This window comes from Anomalospiza imberbis, chromosome 1 (assembly GCF_031753505.1).
Source record: "Anomalospiza imberbis isolate Cuckoo-Finch-1a 21T00152 chromosome 1, ASM3175350v1, whole genome shotgun sequence".
In the NCBI taxonomy this organism is placed as follows: Eukaryota; Metazoa; Chordata; class Aves; order Passeriformes; family Viduidae; genus Anomalospiza; species Anomalospiza imberbis.
In genome coordinates, this window is record NC_089681.1 from 126,826,637 (window position 1) to 126,845,665 (window position 19,029).

The following is a 19,029-nucleotide window of genomic DNA, read 5'->3' on the forward strand; positions in this document are numbered from 1 at the left end:
ATTAAAATCTTGTTTTACTCATTGTGTCTATGATTCAGAACTTAGTTTTGCACAGAAAAATCGTACATCCTCAGCAAAGGCTTCCAAAGGTGTGAGTTTCGCATGGACTCGCCTCTCCCAAACCAAATAAAGCAGCTTTAGGGCAATGCCTTAGCCCTTTTCCCTGGACACCACGCAAGGCAGGGCCCGGAGCACACCTGCAGGGACAGGATTTCTGAGAGCTACAAATCGCCCGCCTGAGCCCACGACACCCAGGGCGCCCAGCGGTGCCCTCCGGCGCTCGCCGTCCTCACAGCGGCCCGGGAGGTGCCGGAGCCGGCGCCGCTCGGCCTGCCAGCTCCTGCCGTGCCGCGGGGCAGCCCGGCCGGGCCGCAGACGGAGACACGGGCACGGCTCCGGGCCCAGGCCCTACCCGCCCCGCCCCGCCCCACCGGCGGCGGGCAGGGCAGCACGGGGAGGCGCATGAGGAAACATCGCGGCGTGTTTCGACAGCGGCTGCCGGCGGGGGCGGAGCCGCGGCCGGCCGGAGCCGCCTCCTCCCGTCCCCCGGCGCGGCGCGGACGGCGGCTCTCCGTGCGCCGGCGGCCAGCAGCGGGTAAGGCAGCGGGGCGGGCAGGGCCGGCCGCAGGGGCTGCCGCGGTACTCGGCCTCCTGACGCCGGCTGGCGAGGGAGCGGCGGGCCCGGGGGGATGTGCGGCAGCCGCCGGAGGAACGGGCGCCCGTGTGGAAGGGCCCGAGGGGAGCGGGTGCGTGCGGGGGCAACCTGCCCCGGGTGCCGCGGTTGCCCAGGGACCGCGGGTCACCGGGAGGACGCTCCAGATGGTGGGAAAGCCCAGCTCCATGTGCTGAGGCTGAGGTCCGCAGCGCCATCGCATGTCCAGATGGGACAGATGTGGGAGGGGGCCAGTGTTGTTTTGGTGCCCTGCTCCCCTTGACACGCTTTTGCCTTCCCAGTATCCCCGGAGCTGTGGGCTTTGTGGCTCTCTGGACCTCAGCCCTGCGGCCGCGTTGGGCAGATGTCTCCAGGGACATCCCTTGATCTGGAGGTCCCCAGCTGGAGCACACGTGCGCTGTTGGGGTTAGGGCTCAGAGAGGCCTGTGTGTGTCTCCGCAGACACCGGGGCTGCAGCAGCAGCGTGCCGGGGGGAGCGCGGCGCTGCAGCAGCGCTGATCCCGCCGCACCTTTGCCATCGGGGCCTGCCACGCTGCCCATGGGGAGCTCCAGTCCAAACCTGTGCTCCTTGGGGTCGAAACAGTTCCCTCTTGTCCTGTCACTACAGAGCCTCCCTCTTTGTTACAGACCCCCTTTGAATGTTAAGGTGACAAACTGAAAGGATGTTTAATGTTTCTGCTCAGATGATGTTATTTCAACATATCATACTCTATGACCAGTAATGATTTGTTGTATTTGTGTTCTATAAATAAAAAATCATAGGCCGTCTTGCTGTATCTGAAGGTAAAACTTAAACCTAATTTCTTGCTGGCTAAAATTTGCTTATCGTACTTTGAGCAAGCCAGGTTTTACTTCATGTTAGTAAAGTCTGCTATTCTTTTTATCAGGCCTCGTGACAGTTACGTGATTAATAGCCTACATCTGTTATCTGTGGTTTTTAAGTGTGTGGTGGGTTGACCTTGGCTGGGTGTCAGGTGCTCACCAAGGCACTCTTTCACTCCCCTCTTCAGCAGGATGGAGTGAGGGGCAAGAAAATATGATGAAAAATGAAAAACCTTATGGGTTGAGATAAAAGCAGTTTACTTTTAAGGAAAAGTGAAGATCATGCACAAGCAAAAGGAAAAAACAAAGATTTTATTCTCTCATTCCCATCAGCAAACAATGTCCAGCCGCTTCCTGGGAAGCAGGGCTTCAGCACATGCAGTTGCTCTACCTTTATCCTCCTTTCCCTTAAATCTTTTATCTGGGTGGACATCAGATATGGAATATCCCTTTGGATAGTTTAGATCGGCTGTCCTGGCTGCCCATCCTGTTGCCTTCCAAGATCTTGCCTGCTCCCAGCCTTCTGGTGAGGGGGAAATGTTGGCATGCATTGATGCTGTGTGAGCACTGGTCAGCAGTAGCCAAAACACTGCTGTGATACCAATACAAAACACAGCGCTCTGAGGGGAGGATGAACTCCCTCTCAGCCAGACCCAGTACAAAGTGCCAGCTCTTGCTTACAGTGTTCGTGTCTCTATTGAACAGGTTCTCCACGTGCAGGTAGAACAAGAGCCTCACCATGTGTGGTATCTGGGCCCTGTTTGGGAGCGACGAGTGCCTTTCTGTGCAGTGTCTAAGTGCCATGAAGATAGCACACAGAGGTCCTGATGCATTTCGTTTTGAGAACGTCAATGGTTTCACCAACTGTTGCTTTGGTTTCCACCGCCTGGCAGTTGTTGATCAGTTATATGGTATGCAGCCTATCCGGGTGAAGAAATTCCCATACCTGTGGCTGTGTTACAATGGAGAAATCTACAATTTCAAACAGGTAAGTGTTGTATACATGGTAAGGCAATTAAAAAAAATTCTTTCTTTTTTTTTTAATTTCAATACTAGTGGCTATTCAGAACGTCTTTAAAATGTGTTGGACTAGAATATCAGAAAAGAAATGGGAAAGTTAGCAAAGAACTAGTATTTAAAAGAAAGTAAATTACCTCAATGAGCTGTGAATTTGGTAGCTTGTTTAACAACATACTTAATCTTTAATACTGAAAAATCACTATTTTATTAACATGAAGGGCCATAAATACTTACATCTTCAGGTTTGTTCAGTTGAAAGTTAAGACACATTCTTCATTATCTCCTGGGGAGAAGAATTTCAAGCCTCTTTCTCCCCTCTTCTCTCTTCATAATACAAATGCTTTTAGTCTGTCTTGCTCTTCAATTGTTTTGGGTCATCATTCTCCCAAGTTGTTGGGTATTGCATTTTTATTGTTGCCTCTCAATCTAGATGGGATATGTCACTTAAGATATAGTGATGCATAATATGCATGCTTACATATTTATATAAAAGCAATAAGCCCTGGGGAGATGTTTCCAGTATGCCACAGAAATCCAGAAGCAGAAGTCAGGTTTTTTGTGGGGTTTTTGGGAGCCACCTAAGTCTCTTTGGCACAAAACAAGCAGCAACTCTTATATAGCTCCTAAAGGTCCTAAATGTCCGTGATGGATGTGATCCTGTTGCTAAACACTGTCAGTGTTCCTCAGTGCCTGTGCTAAGATGTCCATGCTGCCTGTTATTGGCAAGAAGATTCAGATCATCCAAATTTGATGTAAAAAGCAGCTTAAAACTTTGTCTGATTCTGAATCATGCTGAATCAATGTGTAAAGTGTGTCCCATACTAATTGCGGTAGCATCAGAAACATTTGAATAATCTGAGATATTATAGTATTTCTAATGCTAATTTTATAGCATTTTTAATGTCACATTTTTAAAGTCAGGTCAGACTGCTGTCAGTGACATCAGCAATGTCATTGGGAATTTGACTGAATAGCCAGGAGATTTCTTTTTTTTTTTCCCAGTCTTCAAGTATCTGGCTGTTAGAATGGTGAGACTTTGTTCTGCAGTACATGGTGAAATGTACTAACAATCTCTATTACTCGCAGTGCTTTGCTATGTGGTTTTTCAGCTGTTGAAAACAGTAAGAATTACTCTCAATGCCACACACAGTCCTGAGGGGACTTAATTGTGCGCCACTTGCATTGCCATCTACAGGCATTTGTTTGGTTGTTGTCATTTACATTATGTACCCTCTTTCTTTACAATGAGATTTTTCTTTCAAGCTTGTGGCTGAAACCTACCTAAGGAAGGATCACTGGTGAAACAGGTGCCTTGCTCAGGGCAATGACTTATTTTAACATTGCCTCAGTTTGATCTAAGACTGCCAATTGTTACCCATAAGTAACCCAATTAAAACCAAGGAACTTAAAATGTTAAAGCATGGGTTTTGTGGGTTTTTTTTTGGCTTGTTAGAGTTTTAGTGAAGCCCTTTCTTTCCCTCTGTTTTGTATGTATTGAAACGACTATTAAGAGTAGCACCTGAAGAACATGAAGAATATTTGATCTGACTTAAGTCTGACAACTAATTTCTTCCTCCTCCATTTTCCTCCTAGAGTGAAAGCTAGTTTGAGGAATTAGGCAGAAGGAAATTCTCTGCATAAAAAAACTGAGGAATTGCAGTGACTGCCTAAGTAAACCAAAGATTTTTTCCAAAGTACTTTACTCTGCAGAGATGTTGCACATGTATTTTGAGTTGTTCAGTGTTTTTTTTTTTTTACACAGTGACAGGCTAGTGCTTCTGAAGACCAGGGTCATGGGTTTGCAGTTTGACATCCTCACAAGTGTATCCCTGAAAACTTGCCTTAACGTGAATTGCTTAAGACTGCATTGTTAGACTCATTGCCTAAGAGATGATCCTGGGTAAAATTTTTGTAGTGGGTTGCCCCTGGCTGGATGCCAGGCACCCACCAAAGCTTCCCTCGAAAAAGTGGACAGGAGAGAGAAAATACAACTAAAGTTTCATGAGCTAAGGACTGGGGGAGATCACTCACCATATACTGTCATGGGTAAAACAGACTGAACTTGGGGAAATTAAATTAAATGTATTACCAACAAAATCAGAGTGGGATAATGAGAAGTAAAATAAGCCTTGTGAAAAGAAACCTTCCCTCTACCCCTTCCTCCTTCTCAAGCTCCATCATCTCCTCCCCTGCAGGGAAACAGGAAATGGGGGTTATGGTCAGTTTATCACATGATGTTCCTGCCACTGCTGAAGGAGGTTTCTTCCTCTGCTCCAGTGTGGGGTCCCTCCTACAGAAGACAGTCCTCTACAAACTTCTCCAGCATAAGTCTGCCCCACAGCAACAGTTCTCCACAGACTGCTCCAGTGTGGGTCCCTCTGCCAAAGGGTGCTTTCCTTCAGGCACAGGCTGCTCCAGCCTGGGTCCCCCACAGGGTCACAAGTCCTACCAGGAGACCTGCTCCAGCATAGGTCTCCCATGGGTTCACAGCCTACTCTCAGGCATCCACCTGCTCCAGCATGGAGCTCCTCCGTGGGCTGTGGGTGGATTTCTGCATCCCCATGATCATTCAGGGTCTGTGGGACACAGCTGCTTCACCATGGGCTGCACCATGGGCTACAGGGGAATCCAACTCTGGCACCTGGAGCACCTCCTGCCCCTCCTTCTCCACTGACCTTGGTGTCTGCAGGGCTGTTCCTCTCCTCATAGTCTCATCCCCCTCTTTTCTGGCCACAATTACATCTGCACAATAGCTTTTCTTTGTTCTTGAATTTCATGTTATCACAGAGGCATTGCTGTCATTCCTGATTGACTCGGCCTTGGCCAGCGACAGGTCCGTCCTGGAGCCACCTGACTTTGGCTCTGCCAGATGTGGGGAAATCTGGCAAACACCTCACAGAAGCCACCCTTGTTGTCCCTCCACTACCAAAGCCAGGCTATGCAAACTCAGTACAGCTTTGAACACAAAAGCATTATTTCCTTCTTTGGCAGAAATATTTATATAACTTTTAAACGGTGATTTTACATAGAAGATTATTCTTATGAAACAATTACTAAGCAGCCAGTGTTTGCAAATGCTTATTTATGTTTTTCTTTATATTTTTTTTTAGCTGCAGAAGCAGTTTGGATTTGACTATCAAACATTAGTGGATGGTGAGGTTATCCTTCATCTTTACCACAGAGGAGGAATAGAACAAACAGCATCCATGCTAGATGGTGTATTTGCTTTCATCCTTCTGGACACTGCAAACAGAAAAGTGTTTCTAGCAAGAGATACCTATGGAGTCAGACCACTGTTTAAGGTGCTGACTGATGATGGATTTTTGGGTGTCTGTTCTGAGGCAAAAGGTAAAGTCAGTTGTGTTTAGTGCCTAAATAATCTTAGGTATTTCTGTTGGAGACAAATTTCTTTGTTGGGCTTTTCTTCTTAGTGTGAAGAGAAAATGAACAGTAAGTTCAATAATATATCAGCTACAGTTGGTAATGAAAAAACTACACATAATTAAAACAAAAGTCTCCAAGATGTTTAATTGTCCTTAATATTGCTAAAATAACTTGCTTATTTAACTAGAATTTTTTGTGTTCTGGAGTCATAGCAGTATTGAACTCAAGATGTTTTATGTTAGGCTACAGTTAAATATAGTTTATTGACTTAGACTAGACTTATGCTACAATTAATTATATTAGACTTTCGTCTTGGTGTTACGTAGTGAACTAGGTAATTATACCACAAGAACTGCTAATCTGTAAAAGCCAGGAATTTTGAAACCCTACTGAAATTTACTGCAGCATTGGGTAATTTCCGAGAATCACATACTTCATTTGATGATGATTTCTTTTCTTTGAGATGACACATCATTGCTCTCTTTTAAAGTAATTATCTCTAGTCTTGACGCTATCACAAACAAATCCAAACAGTGTCAAAATGGAGTTCATTGCCTAAAATGCACTTTGGCTAAAATTGGCTTTCATGGTTATTTCTGTCCCGTATACTGTATATCTATTTTATTATCAGCCTCCAATATAGGTTGACTCTTCTAATAGTACTCTTCTAATAGTTCCAGTGGTATTACATGTAGTAATACTAAGAGCTGCACCATTTCTGTTGCTTGTGGAGAGAGAAGGGAAGTGAATATTTTGGAGACTGTGTCCTATAACAATCATAGTGAATTACCAGACCCTCTCTAACAGCAACTCAGTGTCCCTTTTGAGGATGTCCTCAAAGGGCATCCAGGTGACCAGTAGGTGCAAAACATCCTCTTTCACTGGGGGAATGGAAATGAGGTTTGGCTACAAGTTATACCTGCCATTCAATTGCAGTGGAGTAGATCAGTCTTGAGCTGATGTGTTTTGAAATTACTAAATATATGTCAATTAAGAAATCACTACAGTGATGTTTTATTGCAAAATCCTTGTTAGGTTGACTACACCTAATTTTAAACACAAAACTAATTAATAATTGTCATTCAAATTCTCCTAAGCATATTATACTTTGATAATACTGGCCATAATGTAGTCAGTTAGAAAAGTGCTCTTCCTAGTTCTCACAGGGATAAATTGCTACTTGCTAATTAATAAAACTTGCTGGTTTGCTTTCTCTGCTATCTGCCTCAGCTTGAGATGGCTCAGATCTATGTGTACATCCTGCCAGAAGCAGAATCCTGCTCTGGCCAGGACTGATGGTGACTCTGAAGGATATTTTTTTAATACCAGATTTAGGATCCAGAGAAAATATTTGTATGTAGTTTTATTAGAGAGGTTGTTGAGTGAGGTATAACTTAACCATTTTAAGTCAAGAACTCTGTCATTTTTCTTTTTTCCCATTTCATGTGTAGGACTTATCAACTTAAAGCATTCAACATCTTTATGTTCGAAAGTGGAACCTTTTCTTCCGGGTCATTATGAAGTGTTGGACTTAAAGCCCTCTGGCAAGGTTGCATCAGTGGAATTAGTAAAATTTCATAGCTGTAAAGATGAACCACTCCATGTTGCATGTGATACAGTGGAAGCTCTGCCTTCAGGTAGTACAGCAAAGATTTTGCTACTTACTCTGATTTAAAAGCGAAAAAATGGTAAGCTTGGAATGTAAAATTTGCATTGATTGGTTTAAAAAAGTACCATTTAAGAAAAAAAAAACAATCTGTAAGAACCTTTAAAATATAGGGACTTTAGAATTGTTTTTGTTGGCAGTCATGTACAAAGATGGGCTTGAGTGTCCTTGTTATCGAAGGAGATTCAGACAAGTATCTTTGTTTCTGAATTAGCATCATCCAGCAAAGTCTAAATAACACTTTTTGGACTTTTTTTACCCTTTTTTCTTTTTTTCTGAGCAGGTTTTGACCTTGAAACAGTGAAAAGCAACATCCGTGTTCTCTTTGAAAATGCTGTTAGAAAACGTTTGATGGCTCACAGAAGGATTGGCTGTCTTCTGTCAGGTAGGTGGCAAGAACCACAGTGATTCTGTACCTTCTCTCTCTAGTAGTTAAAGAAAAGTATATTGGCTGTTCTGCTGCAATGTATCTGGAGTGATCTGAATCTTCATTTGCTTTTTAGGACAGGCATCAGAGAACTTCTTAGTTTGAAATAAAGTTTTCCAGTTTACAAGTATCTTGAAAGTCTTATGCTTTTAAAGTTTACTCTGGATTGGGCTCTTGGCTTATTGAGACACTGAGCAATTGTAAATAAGAAAAATAAATATAGTATTCCCATTGAAAATCGCTCAATATTCTTAAATACATGAGATCTATACTTAGGTTGGTCTAAAAAGAAAATTTAATTATTACATTCACTTTGTGCAGATTGAATCTAGAGGAGAGCCTTTGCATGTTTCAGAAGTAGGTGAATTCTTATTTGCCACCTTTGCTTTCGTCTCCATCCTAAACTTCCTTAATTTACCATATTACAGGAGACCATCTGGACCAAAATTATTTACTACACTCTTTTGCAGATAAGGTAACAGCTTGTGGTACAGGAAGTTGTCCACTGACTTAGCTGATCACTGTTGTGATCTGACAGTTCAGTGTTACAGAGGTATTTTACAGAGGTAAGGCTCTGTAAACATGGGTCTGACACCTTATTTCCCGTGTTTGTGTGGCACTTGGTACTTGTGGTTAGAGTTCTGGAATGCTTTTCATGCATTCACTTTAATTACAACAGTAATTACATTCATTTGTCATGAATCATATTAAATGTGCATCTGAATGAGAGTGAACTGACCAGGAGATACTGCTGGACCATTTCTTTACTATGCAATCATAAAAAGTAGGAAGAAGGTAAATTAAACAGGAAGATATATAGAGTTGGAAGATCTCAGTTTCAGTAAAAAAGCTGGTTTAAACCCCAGGTTTCAAATATCAAATTAGAAGGCAGTCAGCAGCTCCCCAGATGCACATGCAGGAAGCAAAACTATGTGCCCATGCTGGTATAAATAATACCAGAGTATCTCAGTGCTTCATGATTTTGGGTATGCTTGGAGCATCACAGATAATTGCTTTTGTTTCTGATCACAGAGGGAATTCTTCAGTGTCACAGTGGAAAACCTGGGTTTTTATTTTCCTGATTTCCGCATCCTGAGCATTCTGTTTTCTGTGCTCTCCTTTTCTCAGAATTTGCATGTAATTTCGACAGGAATTTTTCTTTTTTTTTTAGATAGCGTGTCCATAAAGGGGATCAGGGTGGGAACTGATGCTAATGCACTTAGCTGAAAAAACACATGCAGACTATGGGAAACAAAGAGAAGAGGGTTTTGCATCATGCTTGTCAGAACTGCAGGCAGATGTGGGCAAACAGTGTGTTTTGCTCAGTACTTTTTAGGAGAGCAGCAAGTAGAACTAGCCAAGGATTAGCAGAACTAGTTCATGATAATAAGAAGGTGGATCTTTAGAGTACATTTAGGCAGCTTGTGCATCTCTTGATTTTATTTTCTGCTTGTTATCCAAACTGTTCAAATCCTTTCACTCCCCTCTAGAAAGAAGAGGAGGAAAAAAAAGAATGACTGAAGAAGAGTGAATCCTTACACTAAGCATTCTGTTATTTTACTTAATTCTGTTATTTTACTTACAGCAAACCAAAAAAAAATCCATAGTCCTATCAGTTGACTGTCAAATGTGTAGGTAAAAGAAGATAGGGAGTGATTTTAAAATTGAGAATATAAATCCCATTTTAGTAGAGTTGAGAAGGGGCATATTCTCTAGTAATACAATGTGTTTAGTATACTTTATCCTAAATAGGAGTTCCCCTGATGCTTCTGACACCAAAAGTACTGGTAACTGTTACTGACGTTGTTCCACTAAAGTTGACTGATTCTTTTATTAAGCAGAGGTAAATGTGCACTTGTATGAGAAGTACCTTGTATTCACACAGCTTAAAAATGAAGCCCACTCAGAGGATTCCAGTATCTAGATTCCTTAAGGGGGATGCAAAACATCATTCAAATACCTAATCAGATAATTTGTTTTGTTGGCAGGGGGCTTAGATTCCAGCTTGGTTGCAGCTGTTCTTCTGAAACTGATGAAAGAAATCAACATCAATTATCCATTACAAACCTTTGCAATTGGAATGGAGAACAGTCCTGACTTACTTGCTGCCAGAAAGGTATCTTAAGCATTGCTTTCAGTTTGTTCTGAGCTACTGAATGCTAAACAATGTGTATTAATGGTGCTAACTTCATAGTATGGCATTAATTATAACACTGAAAATTCATTTGTTGCTATGATGTAAGTCAGTTTGCAGTAAATAATTTAGTACAACGCTTGCTGCTTAATCTTACAAAAGAGGCAACTGGGACCTTACCTGTTTTCTCTTGCATTTGGAAAACTTTCATGACAGAGTCCCCTTGCATTGCTGTCAAAAGGGTAGTACTTTGGACTTGTCTCAGTTCTGCCTCTGGGTTTTAGGGTAGGTCTCCCTGTTATGGTCCTATACTAAGGCATTTGTATATATGTTAAGTGTTGTGAGTTAATTATCAGTTTGCTGAATTAACAGTTTTCTACACACACTTTGGCACCTGGGGTACTGTGCAGGCTTTCACGACTTTTGTGCTGCTTTTTCTCTTAAGGGCAGATATCTGGAATATTTAGAGCCTCTACAGATTCTGTTAATGTTTTAGGCAAGCAGCTGGATGGTCTGTTGCAATCATGATTGAACACTGTAATTTAGAAGACTATGTACTCTCTGGTGAACATACCACTGCAAGTCAGAGGTCTGCTAAGTAATGTCTTTTCTTGGCCTAATGTCATAATTTTCATTGTAGTAGAAGAGAGCTGGTGCTTTCACTGAATGTGTTTGCTTTAAACACAATGTATGTTCATAAAATGTTTTAGTTGAGAAGTGATGCATTATTTTGACCTTTTGCAAACAGGTGGCAGCACATATTGGCAGTGAACATCATGAAGTAATACTTAATACTGAAGAGGGGATTCAGGCAATAGAGGAGGTTATCTTCTCGTTGGAAACCTACGATATAACAACAATAAGAGCTTCTATTGGTAAGATTTTTTTTAATGGCAGTCTTTGGTTTATATCACCCAAATAAAATTTTATGCAAACTTACATGTTCATCTGTTAGATCCCTTAGCTGGCACAGAATCTGGGGACTGGCACTCCAAAGTTCTGGTACCCAGACTTATCTGTGCTACCACACTGAGGCAAAAGCAGTTATTTACAAGTCTCTGACTGCACAAAGCAACTGTCAAGAGCTGTTCTTGAAGCTTTGAGATGAAAAGGAATAGTTACATGAAGAACAAATGGGTCTAAGTTTTCTGCTCTAGTAAATATGAACTTTGGAGGAAGAGGGAAATGCACAGGCTTTCTGAGGTACTGAATATTATGACAGCAAATCACAGTTACCCTTTCCTTGCATAATTTTGATACTATTGTGAACTATTTATTATTGTCCTTTGGTAACACAGGTTCTTATAATGTATGCTTGATTCTGAGAAGTGAAGGGAGTCATCAGCAGCTTCTAACAAAGCAGTCCCAGCCTGATAAGAGGGGAGAACCCCTAATCCAATGAGACCTTTTGTGTAATGCAAGCTACAGCATTTTACCCATTTAATCTTGTGTCGTCATAAAAGGGTTATGAAGCCAAATAGGCAACACAGTTTTCAAAACTGAACTCTCTGGGTGGAATTTCCTCCATGAAGATGTGATTTAGCAATGTGAAATAATGAATGTATTTCTTTTAAAATTTAAGCATTTTACTAATTTTTTTGTCATTTTTTCTTTGAGATTTGTTGCTTAGCATCATAATGAACTAGATCCTTTTCTTTAGATTAGTAATACTTTTGTTGTTAAAGCATCCCATTCAGAAAGATGCATTGAGTAGAAGGCATAATTCTGTTTTATAAAAAATTCTTAACAAAAGAAATTGAAACAAGGGCTTCATCCAGTTCAGCTCAGAGTGGTGGAGAGTTAAACAGCAATTTTAGCTTTTCCCCATGGCTAGAAGGTTTCTTCAGCACTGTGCTGGAATTAATCACGCACTTAATTTCAAATGGAGTCAGAACAACTCCTCTCTATGTTCCCATGGGAATCTTCCAGTGTTCCCAGGATCACAAGTAGACATATCTTTCTGATATTTTGAGGGCCAAGTGTTTAGATGTATTTGTACACAGTTTAGATGTATTGTACACAGTTAGATGTATTTGCAGCACCAACTTGGTGTGGCTGTTGGTGGCTTTGAGTAACAATGAGATACTACTTTCCATCAGTTTTTTGCTACAGAAAGAAGTAGTATAGGAGATAAATTTCTAAAATGCTAAATTTTAAACTACTGCATATAGCATCATGTATGTAGATGTACTTTAATAACTTTATACTTTTTTTAAGGTATGTATCTTGTCTCCAAATATATTCGGAAGAAAACAGACAGTGTGGTCATTTTTTCAGGAGAAGGATCAGATGAGCTAACACAAGGGTATATATATTTCCATAAGGTAAATATATTCAGTATACAGAATGCCTTTGAGCTGCTTGTTCTGCCTTTCAGCAGAACATCTGTGATACTTCAAAGTGTGATGTTTGAGAGTTGTCATAACTATATATTTGTTGAGTTTTTCTTCTGGGGTGGCATAAAATCCAAGGGATTTAATCACCTAAAAAACAGCTTTCTTAATCTTCAGCAGTTCCTGAGACTGTTGTTTCTTGTATGTAGTTTTTGCTGGTTTTGAGATCACTTGGTGATCACTGCAATTCAAATGCAGGACAGCCAGCAATGGTTCCCTCAGTGCAGCTGTGTTCCACCTGTGTGCTCCATACTATGTTTCTTTTCAGGCGCCGTCTCCTGAGGAAGCTGCAGAAGAGAGTGAGAGGCTTCTAAAGGAGCTCTACCTGTTTGATGTGCTTCGTGCAGACAGAACTACTGCAGCACATGGGTAAAATGTATTCCCTTGGATGCTGAGCACTCATCATTTAAAAGCAAAACAAGATTAGGCAGGAAAAGACTGCTGAGTATTTGTATGCCAACATGAAGTTATAGGCTTAAGGAATTTGAGCAACAGTAAAGCCCACTGCCAAATTTAATCTGATCTGTGACTTAGGGCTCACTGTGTTGCTGACTGAAATACTTTTTTTCTCGGACTGTGATGGTCTTTACAGAAGCAGTGAATTAGAAATACAAATATACAGAGTTAAGGAGGGAAGGCAAACTTGTATCTGATGATCATCAGAACTAAAACAACATACTGAAAAATATATGTGCATTAGGTAGCTGTCTGTAATAAAGAGATATTAGGGTACAATCTGTGTAACTGATACCTTGAAGAATCTCTAAAATGAGTGGTATAGAAAATAGTACTGTTATACTAAACAGAAGCATTTTACTAAAAGAAATACATTAATTAAAACTGAGAACAATGTCGAAAAGCTGTCTGTAGGTAAGACAAAATGGTATCTTTGACGAAGCAAACAACTTATCTGTTGGGAAGTTTTTGTTGTATATTGATCCTGCCTCAAAATGACTTGCCCAGTTTTTTACAATTTTATGATTCTCTTTACTAGTGCAGGAGACCTGCCATTTGCCTTATAATTTATGTGCTGAAAATTTGCAGCACATTTTGAAAGCTGTTTAATATCACATGCTGGCTGCTTTTGTTTTTCTTTGGACCTGCTGCACAGCACTGTTAGGAAGAAAGAACCCTTGTATTAACAAATTAGAACAGAATTTAAGTAGTTCAGATTTATGGAGAAAAGGGAGAAGAACTGAGAGTAGAGCGGAAAAGATCAAACCACCACTATCAGTTAGGAACAAGAATAACTATAAAGAAAGACTTGCAGTGCAAATCTTGTTAGTATAAGGAGAAACTGAGCCCTCAGTATTTGATTACTGAATACTCAGCATTGGGTTAATTTGTTTTTTTTTTCATAAGGTGGGTATTACCTGAAGTAGGTGAAGCTTTTTATCAGAGTAGAAACTGAAGAGACAATGAAAATACTAGGATACAGTATAACATCGCCTTTCACTTGTGAAGCTGGACAGCATAATGTCTCTTGAGCAGACACATCGAGAGGGACTCTTTCTGCTGAAGATGCAGTTACTGTCATTTTATTTGTTGACTTCTGTGTCCTTAGAAGCTGTGGTATACAAAAGCAGGAGGGCTTTGTATGTATATGTCTACCACTGGTATAGGAGAGAACTTGTGTGACTGCTGTAGGGCTCCTTTTTGTTGTTTCTTGACAACACAAACAAATGTGAATTTCAGAAATGACAGCAGAAGTCCTTTTTTGTTTCTATGATGAGTTTACAAATGCTGATGCAGATCCTAGTGAGCAACTTGGTGGTTCTCTGAGAGGAAAAGGGTTTTTTAAAATGTGCTTTTGCATACATATTGCAATGGTTGTTGTAGATCCTACAGGACTGTAGTCTGTAAATTCAGGGCATATGGCATTATAAAATATTGTAGTCTTTAATCTGTGTAGACCATACACCTCACTTCACAAATTGGTGAATTAATAAGTAGTTGTAAATACACAAGTGAAATTTCTTCCAAATAAAAGCAGAAAACCTAGTGTTTATGTGAAAGACAGGGAAAGCTTAGCTGCTGTGGAATTTGTAAGTAGATGACTTGTTGGATTAATTCAGTATCTTTTCTATTTATTCCCCCTGCTTAGCCTTGAACTGAGAGTCCCATTTTTGGATCATCGGTTTACTTCTTATTATTTATCTCTGCCCGCAGAACTGCGAATCCCAAAGGTACATAAAACTAGGGTTGGATCTAAATGTAAGTTTATGTATTCACTGATATATGTTCTAAGCATGACCAGATTGCTGAGTTTGATGGTTAAGTCCTCCACCCAAAGTCAAGCATGCTCTTAAATATTTTACTGAATTGTTGGGCTACTGGAAACCCTTTTCTGACCATCACTTCTGAAAAGAAACCATTTCATAAGTGTTTAAATCCAGATCTTTGCACTGCAGTTCCTGAGACTCATGACATTGTTTTTTGTTCTGCAATCAGAATGGAATTGAAAAATACCTTTTAAGATTGTCCTTTGAGGATTCCAATTTACTGCCCAAAGAAATTCTCTGGAGACCCAAAGAAGCTTTCAGTGACGGTATAGCATCAGTAAAGAAATCCTGGTTTTCCATTCTTCAGGACTATATTGATCAACAGGTAGAATACCACTTCTTCCTTTTTCGCTGAGGTGTATTAGATACGGTTGCCAGTGGGAGGCAGCTCACATGCTTAGTTGAGAGAATAAATCTGGATATAGCAGTTGAGCTTCCTTGTGCAGGAGTAAGATAAACCTTAATCAATGTTCTTCTAGATGGCTGAGTGGATTAAAGACATTTGTGATCCTAGTTAGAAAGAAATGCTAGACCCTGCCAGAAATGACTGTATAAGGAAATGAACATCATTTAAGTGTCTGAATTGCAAATTAGATTGTGTATCAACAAACACAATTTCTGGGTTACAGGCAAAGCAGCTGCTTCAGCTGAAGGCACTTGCATGAACTTACTCTGCAGCTGAGTAACAACTTAATGACCCTATAATGTACTTTCTTGTTTGTGTCATTCATTTTTCGAAGCCATCCCTACCTAAGCCTTTTTGCTTTTTAAAGTCTCTGCTTGCATTGTTAACCAGTGAAGACTTACAGCATTTTGACTCTGTACAAAGGATAATCCTCTCTGGAGTGCAGAGGTGGTTAAATCATGGAGAGGAAGGAATAAGACCCTGTTTACACCAGAGCTCTTTTACATGGAAATACATGTAGTCAAGCCTGTGGATGGGAACTTGTCTGTCCTACCACCAGCTCTTTCTTCCCCATTTTTTTCTCTGTTTCCTCAGCCAAGAAAGTAGTTGGGTCAGGCAACAGTGTTCTGCTGCCTGTTCTGAGCCTATACTGCTGTAGGAGCAGCAAATCTGTTTCACAGACATGAAAAATTAAACAGCGTGATGGCAGCCAAAACTGCTCATTGAAATTACCTCAACTGGTGCAACTATTTATCCTTCCTTTCTCAGCCAACTTAGCAACTGCAGGTGTCTTTGCCTCTGCATCCCAGGTCTCCTGTTGCTAAGAGCATGGTTATTGGTGTTGATTATAACAGCCAACTCTTCCCCAAGCTAACAAAACAACCTAGGAAGCCACTTACATGGCAAAATGACTGCTTTAAGTTTTTGCGCTTGTTTCACAGCAAAGGAGGGGTAGGAAAGAAGTGTCTGTGACCTAACTAACAAAGGTGGTTGTGTCCCAGAGAAATGGGCTTCACATGTCATGCAGAGAAATACCAACAGCACTGGAAATACATTTACGTATTCATAAAGATCAAGTGAGCCGGTGACACAGGTTTGTTTGACCTGTCAAACCTGTGTCTCTAGAATAGACTTTTTTTTTTTTTCCAAAACTGGATGTTTAGTGGTTGGTGAATCCTTGTGTATCTTAAAAAGTTGAAAATATTTGCAGCTTAACTTGAGTTTTGCTTATGTCTGTAGGTTGATGACCTTTTACTGGAGAAGGCAGCAGAGAAATATCCTTTCAATCCTCCTAAAACAAAAGAAAGTTATTACTACCGCCAGATCTTTGAAAAGCACTACTCAGGGCGGAGCAGCTGGCTGCCCCACTACTGGATGCCAAGATGGGTTAAAGCTACTGACCCCTCTGCACGCACATTGAAACATTACAAGTCAGCTACCCAAGAATAGACTGTTCAAATAATGCCCAAATAAAAGTGCTGCAAGTGTTTTATGTGCACTCTGCTTTAAGAAAATCAAACAAATTATGCAAATGTAAAGCTTAAATCGTCTTTAAGATGTACTTTGACAATGCTATTGGAAATGAAAGCTTTCTGTTATTAGTGTACTATCAAAAACTTATGCTGCTGTACCAAAACTTTTTAATTCATGGGAAAATATTTTCTGGAAAAGGGGCTACTTTCTTTGACAGCTCTGTTCCTTATGTACCTTGATTGTATTAATTGTCCTTGAAGTAATTTAATATATTTTAATGTGATCTCTTTTTTGAGGATTTGAATCAGGCTGAGGGATGCAAGCTGCTGCTGATGCTCTGAGCAAAGGGGAGTTGGACTCTAGCTATCTGGTGATTTGTGCTCCTGGCTGAGGGACTTGGACAGCATCTATATTATTCTATTCTGAATGTCCTACACACTCCTGAAAACCTTGGTCTAGTTTCCAAAAAGTATTTAGATATTCATAGCTATGCAGAGATGCTTTCTAGAGTTTATTGAGATGGTGCTGGGTGTAACTTAAGTGAATGGCAATCTTATTTGTTACTGTGAAGATACCTGTTGGCTGTTCTGTAAATATACCATCAGTTGAAAGATATTGTGATTGTTATCAAAGAACAGAATGGATAAGAGAAGCCAAGTTATGTCTTTGTTTCTAACTCAAGGACTTCAGTTTTTATAAATGTATTTATTATTATTGAAAAAATAGAGTGTTAACTGGGTGATGTGTATCAGTCTGATGGAAATTGCATGAGTAAGTGTTTTAAGAAATTTTTCATTTATTGTGAGAGTTTTCCCACCTTTATGGTGAAGAAAGGTTGACTGTGTTGCTGCTGAACTACATGTGGCCAACAGTGTGGGCAATCAAACCTGTTAACTATAGTTTGTAGTTGGACAAAGCATCACTGACAACAATGGGATCGAATACCTTGCTTGGAAAAATGAGGGGAAAACTGCTTCAGAAATCACAATAACTTCTAATACTCTACTGAAAAAAACACCTGAATTTTTACCAAGATAACTTCTTATTAACTACTTAGCCATGTGGGTTACTTTCGTGAAGGTAACTTAAGTATAAGGGTGGTCAAGAAATACATATGTGTGCTGCAGATTGACTTGATTAGCATCGTGCTCTTTATGAAAACAAGTCTTCTTTATTGTCCCTCTTGACTAGGAAACCAAAGCCATTTTTTATTTAAAAGATAAAATATAAGCTGTTCTGATTTAAAACCTTCACAAAATGACTGGTTGTCTGTTTGTTGCTCCACCATAATCCTGCATTTGAGTCTGCATCCCAGAAACTTTACTGAAACCTTTTGGTGGCACCACAGCACTTGTGAGCTGTCTGTAATATGTTCCTGCAACCTTCTTTACTTAAGGGCCATGTGCTTGTCTCTTTGGATTTCTTTGAAACAGTTAAGAATATTTTGAGTTGAGAGAGGAGTGTAGAGTATGTGGTTAGGTACTGATGTGTGCAGGTAAGATTTACTACTCACTGTAGCTTCCAAGTCTGTGATAAGAAAACAGTATTTGCCTGAAGTGAAAACAGGCTCAACATATTTTGCCATCACTGTTCAAATGCACTTTCTGCTGCAACATTGCAGTATTCAAGGAAATCCAGCTATTTTTTCTAAAAATTCCTAGTACAGTGGAGATTTATATATCAGGGCAATATCCTAGACTGATGATTTAGTTATTTTAGCTCTTTACTAATGTGCACAGGAAGAGTACTGTGCTTACTGCCTTGTCAAAGGTCTTGTAAAACCTGTTCATTCCTTCTTTATATATGGAATTCTACAGCTTTTTTGGTTTCTTTGATGCTATATTTTATCTTTTTTTTCCCCCTTTAAATAAAAACTGAGGCAAAAAAAAAACAAAATAGAAAATTTAAGACAAAACCATCTAGCTACTTAGAATAATTTGCTAGCTGCAGCCATGTTTGTAGTTTGTCACAGGAGGGAACAGGATGCATATCCAGGGTGCAATGCAGTCTTGTCTAATTTTACTCTAGCTTTCTTCCTGCTGTGGTGGCCTCTTTTTCTCACTCTGTTTCTTTTGGATAAAATTAATCTGGACGGTTCTGACAGCTTGAGTGTATTGGTTTGAGTAGGTGGGATGAGGAATTGAAGTCGGTGGTCCACATGGGGAAAGCAGAGACGTATTTGCTTGGCTTGCAGGATTGATGAGGGCTGAGGGAGAACCTATAGGTTTCTTGCAAAGTGGGTTTGTTTGGTTTTGTTTTAGTTTGAATTGATTCAGCTATTAAGTTTTGTTTTCACAGCAAGTTTTCCTCCTTTTGAGGAATGACAAATGAACAGTTCCAAAGAGAGCA

At 40.4% G+C, this 19,029-nt stretch overlaps 1 protein-coding gene across 1 annotated transcript; it reads left to right on the plus strand.

Annotated features, from left to right (window-relative positions):
- The first annotated feature begins 464 nt into the window (after positions 1-464).
- Positions 465-16,694, plus strand: ASNS (asparagine synthetase (glutamine-hydrolyzing)). Its single transcript, XM_068210465.1, has 12 exons — positions 465-595; positions 2,201-2,483; positions 5,626-5,863; positions 7,351-7,536; positions 7,849-7,950; positions 9,981-10,108; positions 10,875-11,001; positions 12,344-12,450; positions 12,788-12,888; positions 14,624-14,705; positions 14,971-15,126; positions 16,447-16,694. The coding sequence occupies exons 2-12, from the start codon at positions 2,235-2,237 to the stop codon at positions 16,654-16,656; spliced, it is 1,686 nt and encodes a 561-aa protein (XP_068066566.1). The 5' UTR covers positions 465-595; positions 2,201-2,234; the 3' UTR covers positions 16,657-16,694.
- The last annotated feature ends 2,335 nt before the right edge of the window (positions 16,695-19,029 follow it).

Bases quoted from the DNA above. Each gene is read 5' to 3' on its own strand.
- ASNS (XM_068210465.1), top strand. From the start codon at position 2,235: ATGTGTGGTATCTGGGCCCTGTTTGGGAGCGACGAGTGCCTTTCTGTG. The intron at 2,484-5,625 runs GTAAGTGTTGTA...ATTTTTTTTTAG, and splicing joins AAATCTACAATTTCAAACAG to CTGCAGAAGCAGTTTGGATT. The intron at 7,951-9,980 runs GTAGGTGGCAAG...TTTTGTTGGCAG, and splicing joins GATTGGCTGTCTTCTGTCAG to GGGGCTTAGATTCCAGCTTG.